Genomic DNA, 9,273 nt, shown 5'->3' with positions numbered 1-9,273 from the left:
TTGTTTTCTCTACTACATTTAGGTATGCTTAAGTGTTTAGGGTCCAAATCTTCTATCCTTACTCACGCTGAGTCACACTGATTTGAATGTACCACACATTGTACATAAAGGTGGCAAAATCTGGTTCTCGGCTAGCTGCAACTCCGACTGAGATTCCCCTCCTCCCCCTACTTCTGTAATAACTTCAGTGTTTTTGCATTGGGCCTAGTAAATCAATTTTGCTATCTCCTGGAAACAAACTGCACATTATTCCAGTTTGAGATTTGTTACAGAGGATTTACCATGAAAATCCATAATGAAATTCTGCTTATTTTAAATTAATGAGATAGATTCCAAAGTATGCTAGTTTTATTTTTTGTCTATAAGACAAGGTTCCTGCCCTGAGGAGTTTACAATACAAATGGGACAAGGCTTATTACCGACAAAAGCGATCAATTCCAACTATAGTATTGCAGATTATGTATTCCTTATGCCACCCGATTTTAAACCAAACTTTGCACCCTCGATAATCTATATGTTATTCCCTGATAACCAGAAACTTCTATGCTTAAACTCTGTACCGTTCACTTTTTTTTATCATCTTAATAAGATTTTTCTGCAAATTTTGTCCAACACACGTGACATACACTTTAACATAGTGTTAATGAAGAATTCTCTCCCTTATCTAAGCATAAGCAATACCACCGCTCACTTTTGAAATACACCAACTGTACTGTGCTTTATGAACTTCTGGGTGCATATTAGTGACTGGTTTTTATGGAGGCACTTGTATCAACATTGAGAAAAACAGCAGTTAGGGTTTAATTCTTTGATGTACTGAGTGATCACTTCCTTGAGGTGCTAAACACCCTCATTTCCCAGCAACTTCAATAGAGTTGAGAACAGCTACTTTCTGCATGCCACTGATGCCTCAAGGGATCAGCCCTAAAACGTCTCACCCATTCCCCAAAGCTAGTACTGTTTTTGCATGAAAAATCTTAAACATTTTAAGAGATAGGCATTGTAGGCCCCCAGCAGGAACGGAGTTAAGCGACTTGCCTTTGAATAATATGGTTCCAGTTAAACTGGTTTCTAACAAACTTTAAGAGGGGCCTACTGTTGCCATGTTGAAGAACTGGCAAATCCCTGTGCTAGCTTTAAAAGCTTCTTTTTAGTTTTAAAATGCTTCTTTGAGACCCAGCTATGCTGTATAGGGTAAGTTAAGTTGCTAAGGCTGATGCAAGACATTTCCTCACTCCAGCAGTTGAGAGCTAGACTCTCAGTCCTTGCTACTGGGGAAACATGGGACCTGACATCTGATCTTTCCAAGAGCAGTGTAAGGTACAAGCCAGCTGGACTGTCCCTGTAGGTTCTCCCCCCCCCCCCCCCCAATAAGAGGGCTCACTACAGCTGGCTTTAGGCAACTGCACTAACCAGGGGAACTTCTGAGTGTTGCAGGCCGAGCAGTGTCAATTCTGGGGGATGGAACAGCTGACCTGTTAAGTATCTCTAATTCTGTTATGATTCCTCATCCCATACACAGCAACTCTGCACAACACACTCAGATCAACATGCCACAATCATGTGCTGGGATCTGTCCTCTCTGCTGGAAAACCCCTCTTGGGAGTGAAGATCAGAGGTGGGCTGCGATCCTCGCTGTCAGGGTCACCACGGACATTGAGTTGGGCAGAGGCGGCTGCTTGGGAACATCTACAGCTGTCTCCGCGGCACGCACGGAACAACATTCTCCGTCTTGGAGCCGAGGCGCGTCTTTCAAATGACCCACAGTCTAGTCCCAAGGCCCGTCGTGCCCCAGCACTTTCCCCAGTGGAAATGAGCGACGTTGGCTCCGAGCGCCCGGAGAGTTAGTCACGCGGCAGGGCAGCGGGGCAGATTTGCTGCAGCAGCGTTTCCCTCATGGTGGGTCTTTGTCCCTCAGGTGACCCTGGCCCGAGCCGAGCTTAGCCCTGCGGCCCGGGCAGGGGGGGGGGCAGTGCGGAGAGCTGAGGGGCTGGGCAGGGGCGGGGGGGGGCCGCGAAGAGACGCGGGGGGGAGGGGGGGCAGCGGCAGCTCAGGCGGAGGGAGGGAGGGAGCCCGGCGTCTCCCTCCCCCCGGGGGCGGTGCGCGCTGACGCGGCAGCGCTGCTGCCCTCGGCCTAGGGGAGTCGCACAATTATGAGAAGGAGCCGCCGGGCCAAGACCGCCGCCGCCAGCGTTGGGTCCCGGAGCAGAGCCGAGCTCAAGCCGCCCCGCTCTCCTCCTCGTCCCTGGAGCGCTGCCCTCTCCCGGCCTCTCCCTGCCCAGCCCCCCGCAGCCGCCGAGCTCAGCCCCGATAGATGGAGACAGGCCCCGCCACCGCCGAAGCACGAGCAGGAGCAGCCCGGCCCGAGGAGAGCCAGAGCCGGCGCCGAGACCCAGCCCGACCCTGAGGAGAATGGTGAGGGGGGGGCTGGGCTTGTCTTGTCCCACTCGGCCCCGGGAACCGCAGTGGGCTCGCCGGCTTGGAGCGAACCTGTCCTCGCCGGCTGCTCCGAGCCCGCGCCGGCCAGGGCCGCTTCCGCCCGCCCCCTTGGTGGAGCGGGGCATGGGGCTAGCCCCTGGCGGTACCCCCCCCCCCATGGCTCGCGGGGCTGTTCGGTACTGACGCCTCACAACGCGCTGTCAGATGCGCGCTAGTGACCGGGGGGGGAGCGGGGTCAGGTGTTTCTGTCGTGATGCGCCCGGGTGTCTGCTCGCCGTGAGGGGCGCTCAGCTCTCCGAGAGGTGATTGCACGTTTCCTGGAGCGGATGGTGCCTCCCTTAGCCCTGCGCCCTCAAACAGAGCGAGTTTGGTTTCCCAATAACCCTCTGCTAGTTTTCAGTATTTGTGTTGTCTCGTTCTCCTCTCTCGGGACTAAATAATCCAGGTGTCGTCATACTTTAGATAGGCAAGAGCTTGCCGTTGCACAGTATTTTCTGGCATTTATCGTATGTAGGCTTGGCAGGCTTTGTTTTTTTACCAGTAAGCGTCAATTTCTCCATACCCACACAAACCAATGAAAAACATTTTCATCAATAGTAATCGAAAGAAAAATGCTGCTTGAGATCATCTTAGAGGTTGATTTGTATATGTTAACATGTGATGTTGATAGTTTGTGTTTGTAAAGGTTCTGAAGCGTTAACTTCTTAAATCTTAACATCTAGTGTCATTAAATAATAATTTTCGCCCCCCCTTGTTGCAACTGTGAAAACTTAAATAGCTATAAATTGGAAAAAATGCTTAAAACCCATCATTTTGCACAACTGAAATTTTTAATAAAAAAGCTTAAACATAAACATTGATAATATCTGTCAAAATTATGAAAATTCTGCCAAGCCTAATCACATGTTCCTCTTGATATAAGCCAACTTTGTATTATTGCTGCATACTGTACTAAGAATTTGAATCTTGGGTCTATCAGTTCAACCCCTTTTCTCAAACTGCTTGTTTGGGTCTTGTTTCTATTCAAGAATATTACTCCATTGTGACACATAATCTTTAATAATGTACCCCTTTAATCATTTGCCTAGTCAATCAGAATTATTTTGTACACAGCTATATCTTTCTGAGACTTAACCATTCCTCCATTTTAATTTTTCCTCCCTATTTAATTCTTACATGTCATAACTTTATGTAAATAATAAAAATACAGGGTTCTATATTAGGACCTGCATTCTAGTAAGATATTGCTACTTACAGCCGTCTGCAAAGAATACACAATTTTAATTTTAACCTTCTGTTTTTAATTACTAATCTGTTAATTGCGTAGCTGATACTTAGAGTTGATACAGTAATCCATCATGTGGAACTGTTTCAAAAGCATTCCGAAAATCCAAATAGAGTATTAAATCTATTGTTTACCACTATCTAGACCAATGTTTTTAATTTAAAAAATGTTTTATAACGTGACTTATTGTGTGAAACCATGTTGATTCTCACCTAGTATATTGTACATTTCTATACACAAATGTTATGCCTCTCTTACTAGTACAAATGTAAGACTTAGAAATTCTAGGACAGATGCTGAAAATTAGACTTCTCTCTCTCTCTAAAATATTGGGACCTAGATTTGATGAGTTGAGAGATTGCATCACAAAGTTTCATCCTGTATTTGTTATTCCTATTACATACTGTGACTGTACTGCAAATTGATCCTTAACTGTCACAGGTTTCTGGGTTGAATTAGCATTAGCTGACTTATTTATTTTCTGGCAGTGTAGTAGATACATTATAGTATCTTGTACCTTCTGCTTTCGTTGGTGTTTGTCAAATCTTTCATTATATTCAGAAAAAAATATTTTACAAGTTAATTCGCACAGAATGTTTTATTTAAAAAAATATTTTGTGCTAAATTCAAGATGTTCTTAAAAGGCCAAATCCTTTATAGAATATTTTAAATTTCTGAAGAGTTCATACTAGAAAAACTTGGTATGTATTTAGGCCCTGATCGTGAAAACACTTAAATTGATGAGTAAGTTAGAAATCAATATGATTACTCCATGACTACAGTTATTCAAGTGCTTAAGTGTTTTCAGTTAAATTTGTTTCAGTTTGGGACACTTTCTAATCTGTTGTGCAAGGGCGGGGGGGGGGTATTTGTTGTATTAGCAGGCTTCAGGTTGGATGTTCATCTGCTTCTTTTATCTTTTGCTGTTCTTGTTTTCATAATTCTCATTAAACTGGAAATGTCTGAAGGCACTTTAACATGTGACTTCTCATTCAGCAGGGAGATATGACAAAGTAGTGTAAGTGAAAATGTTTATTTTAAAATCTGACCATGTAATTCTCCTCCCTCTATGGATCTCTCCACTGGCTCTGTCTAGTCTATCACATTTCAGTTTAAGCTTCTTGTCCTGGTCTTTGAGACTCTACATAATTCCCTCTGTCTGCTTATCCAACTTTGTTTCTTATCATGTTGGCCCTGACTTCTCTGCTCCACTAATGATAACAAACCTGGATGCCCCATTCATCTGCTTCTCCCACAATCATCTTTACTGTTTTTCTGTGCCTTGCCTTGCCTTCCCTTCCTTAAACTGATCCAGTACAAATCCGCATCCCTCTTCTCCTTCAGAGTCCTTCTTAAAACCCACCTATATTGTAATGCTAACACAATGTGGCTTTTTGTGCCCCTCTAGTAGAGAGACTAGACACATAGATATTAAGAGAGAGGTGTTGAATCTTGTTACTTTCTGAGGCTACAGCTACACTAGAGAGTTTACAGCAGCTTAGCTTGGCTACTCCAGCCCCTGCGAGAGTGGCGGTAGCTGTCAATGTAATTTACTGTTGCTTGTGGGGGCGGGAGGGGGTAGTTTATTCACACCCCTGAGTGACATATATTATGCTGACATAAGCTGCAGTGTAGACATAGCCTCAGTTAACAGACCTGGTCCTTTGGCTTGAGGAGTAGAAGTTTTGTTTTTGGGTTACAACTAGCCTGTGGGTATTGAACCTGGGACCTAACAGCATAAGGAATTCATACATACGCTTTTGTTGAGTAATTATGTAATCTTGTTGCTGTGTTTACTTTCTCTCCTTCCCCACTCTACTGTTTTGTTTTCCCTTCATTGTGTTGTGTCACTTAGATTGTAAACTTTTTGAGGCAAAGACACAGGATGCGTATTTCTTTGTGCTCAGTAAATAAACAAACTAACATGGAATACTCCAATTCCACATTATTTAAAACAAAAGAATGTCCCACACCTATTTGTTTCACAGGGTAAGATTATTAATGGAGGTTTTATGTTTTTATTAAAATGAAACAATCAGCTTGATGACCACATTTGTTTGAAAACATTGTACCTCTGTTGTTGCAAATAGCACCTGTGGCTTGCTAAGAAGTGTGGTTTAAAAAAAACCCTCTATATATTCACTTTGTTTACAGTTTATAGGTAATTTGTGACAGCACTTTGTATACAGTAGAACCTCAGAGTTACTAACACCTCGGGAATGGTGGTTGTTTGTAACTGAACAAAACATTTATGGTGGTTCTTTCAAAAATTTACACCTGAACATTGACTTAATAGAGCTTTGAAACTTTATTATGCAGAGAAAAATGCTGCTTTCTCTTTATTTTCTTTTAGTACTTACATTTAACACAGTACTGTACTGTTTTTTGTCTCTGCTGCCTGATTGCGTACTTCCGGTTCCGAATGAGGTGTGTGGTTGACTTGTCAGTTTGAAACCCTGTTGCTCATAACTGTGAGGTTCTACTGTAGTCAGTTTTTTCTTTCTCCCTGATGGAAAGACTATTATATAAATCAGTGGGAGGGAAGAACACTTATACTCTGACTGTGTCCCTTTAAGCAATATTTGAATATAGTTTAGATTGTGACTATAAGATGCAGATACTAAATTTGAAAATTCAGTATTTAACAGAGGTTTGGTATTTGTGAATTCTGCTTTAAAATTTGAAAGAGGAAGGCAAGGAAATGATCCTTTAGTATATTTTACCCAAAAAGGGATATGTTTTACTGATGAATTTATTTCTTTTGAAATCTCTTCTTTGCTTCAGTGGTGTCTACTTTTATTATAGTATTTGCATGCTGTATTGATCTGGTGAAACATTAACTTTTTTTTTTGTTGCAAGTCTGAAGTAGTTAGTAATGCAAGTTGGCAGTAAAATGGTGCATGTTGTCCAGAATAACTTATTGTCTTTGAGATAATGTATCCAATTTCCAGTTTAAATAATTCTCTTCTAAGGGAGGGTTGAGCAGTGACTGGGTGGATATCTGCTTAAAATTACAAGAAAAGGTGTAGCTAATGCTACTTAGGAAAGCTGTCATATTTTCTAGTCAACAGCAAGAAAACTAAACAAGATGCAATGCCTGGATATGTTTTCTCCAATCTTGCAGTGACCAGTGTTTGAAATAATTTTTAAAAAACTTTCACTGTGCACAATCTTTTATTTATTTATTTATTTGATGGGGGGGCTTTGATTCGGCTTTTATATTTGTGCCTCTCATGTATTAAAATAACTTGAAACATTATTGAATATTTAGTTTATTTAGAATAACGTGAATATTAAGTAATTTTGCAACTCTTTGCTTAGTAACATATCTCAGGATGGCACACATTTAAGTGGTTTGGGTATCTAGGTAGATGCTGAAGTACCGTTAAAAATACTTATTTGCCTTAAGACCGCTGGTTCAAATTCAGGCAGCCAACTTCTGAGTAGATAAATTGAGTACCAGGCAGCTTACTACATCTGTGCGTCTTGTTCCTTTACCACTGTAGTCTCTTTCTCTGGCTTGGATGCCTGCAACCTTGCCTCCCCACAAGTCCATTCAAAATGTGACTGCTAAAATAATCTTCTTGGCTTGTTGCTGTGATGCTCCTCCTCCCAAGTCCTTTCATTGGCTACCCTCCTCCATTGTACTAAACATAAACTTCTCCTTTCTATCCAGCCTGTTGTGTTGTGGCAAGGTTGACTCATACTTTTGCTCTGCTAAAGATGCCAGCCTTGACCACCTATTTTTCTGACAAGCACTTATGCACTTACTCTTAGTGTGCGCCTCATGAGCGAGGAAAAACTCCCAGTCAAAATCCAAGAAGCCACCACCTTAATCTGCTTCAGCTCCCTCCTAAAATTCACCTCTGCTGCAATACATACAGAAATTCAAATGAGGTAGCAACTGGGCAGATGGAAAGTTGTGGTCACTGCTGCTGAATGGCTGAGAATTATGCACATCCTGTTGTATTTTTTTACCTTGCCTCCAGTGCGCCCCAGCTCAGCCCACTTGTTTGTCTCTTAGGGCTTGTCTACCCTATCCCGCTAAATTGGCGATTTAGTGAGTCTGGTGAAGACACAACAAGTCGATAGGAGAATGCTCTCCTGTCAACTTCAGTAGTACTCTGCTTCCCTGAGAGGTGGAAGCTAAGTCTGCAGGAGAGCATTTCCCATCAACATAGCATGGTGTAGACACCGCGCTAGGTCAATGTAAGCTACGTCGCTCTCCCTCCCCCCCCCCCCCGAGTGACACATTATTTTGATTTATAATTAGTTTGTGAAGTAAAAAGTTCTATATCAGGGGTTCTCAAACTTCATTGCACTGCGACCCCTTTCTGACAACAAAAATTACTACACAACCCCAGGTGGGGGGACCAAAGCCTGAGCCCTGCTGTCTTGGGTGGGTGGGCGGGCAAAGCCAGAGCCCCACCATTCTGGAAGGGGGATGAGGGGCAAAGCTGAAGTCCAAGGGTTTCAGCCCCAGGCAGAGGGCCTGTAACCTGAGCTCTGCTGTGGGGTTCCATGCGGAGCGGATAAAGCACACGACCAATGTGGTTGCAAGCTGAATCCGAATTCTGTTTATTGCAAGCTTTCTTTTATAGTTTTTCTCTACATTACATAACACAATTAGGCTATAATAACACATTTACGGATTGGACAAGAAGGAGAATCATGTGTTTATCACATGTATAGCCCCACACCGATTGGTTCAACCGTTCCTTACATAAGGCCATGATTTGTTTACCTCATCTTATATAATCCTAGACCACCAGGGGGCCTTACATAAGGCCATGATCATCTTATATAATCCTAGACCACCAGGGGGCCTTACATAAGGCCATGATCATCTTATATAATCCTAGACCACCAGGGGGCCTTACATAAGGCCATGATTTGTTTACCTGGCAAGTGTCCCATCGTGACCCTTACCTCCTCATGGAACTTTTCATTAGGTTGGTGTAGGGATGATACATCCCCACACTCTGCCACCCAGGACTGAAGCCCTTGAGCTTCAGCTTTGGCACTGGGCAGTGGGGCTCAGGCTTCAGCCACGGGCTCTAGCAAGTCTAAGCCAGCAAGTCTAAGTCCAAGTCCCAACCCACAGTTTGAGAACCGCTGTTTTATATAAATTAACAACTGTTTGGGACTTTGTGTACACTAGCCTTGCATTTATTTATTTGGAAGAGTGAATTTAGGTGTAAACTGACAAGAAACTGATTATTTCCTGCTCATCAGTGTCTGCGCTTAATACCTCCATCCCCCAAACACAAACTGTTTTAAATAATGTTAAGGTCATAAAAAATTGAAAATTCAAGGAATTTCTAAATATGGCTCATGATTTTTGAATAACATCACTATTCAAAAATGTACACCATAGACATGGGTCTTACTGGTTTGTCACAGGAGCTTGGCATTATTATGTAGCTTTTATTTTAACCCCTTCCCCCAGTCTCTCACATGAGGCTATAAAATGTGCATTATATACCAGTTGGACTAGAATAGATGTTACTCTCTTGACTAAATCTGTAGTTGTGGTTGGAGAATCCTAC

The 9,273-nt window shown here is 42.8% G+C and overlaps 1 protein-coding gene across 10 annotated transcripts in view; it reads left to right on the top strand.

Moving 5' to 3' along the window:
- Positions 1-1,536: 1,536 nt before the first annotated feature.
- Positions 1,537-9,273, top strand: part of TRPM7 (transient receptor potential cation channel subfamily M member 7) — a 119,378-nt gene continuing 111,641 nt past the window's right edge. For 8 of the 10 annotated variants that reach the window (XR_010590979.1, XR_010590980.1, XR_010590978.1 and 5 more), the window contains exon 1: positions 2,093-2,415. Coding sequence is in view for 5 of the 10 variants with exons in the window: in XM_065559371.1 (XP_065415443.1) it covers positions 2,413-2,415 (3 nt within the window). In the remaining 5 variants the exon portion in view is untranslated. Of the gene's footprint in view, positions 1,900-2,092; positions 2,416-9,273 lie in introns of those variants that run through there. The other 2 variants (XM_042845676.2, XM_065559372.1) reach the window with 2 other exon arrangements.

The sequence above is a fragment of the Chrysemys picta genome, chromosome 10 (genome assembly GCF_011386835.1).
Source record: "Chrysemys picta bellii isolate R12L10 chromosome 10, ASM1138683v2, whole genome shotgun sequence".
Taxonomy (NCBI): domain Eukaryota; kingdom Metazoa; phylum Chordata; order Testudines; family Emydidae; genus Chrysemys; species Chrysemys picta.
The sequence above is the reverse complement of the archived record's forward strand: the minus strand, read 5'-3'. Positions and strand labels throughout refer to the sequence as shown.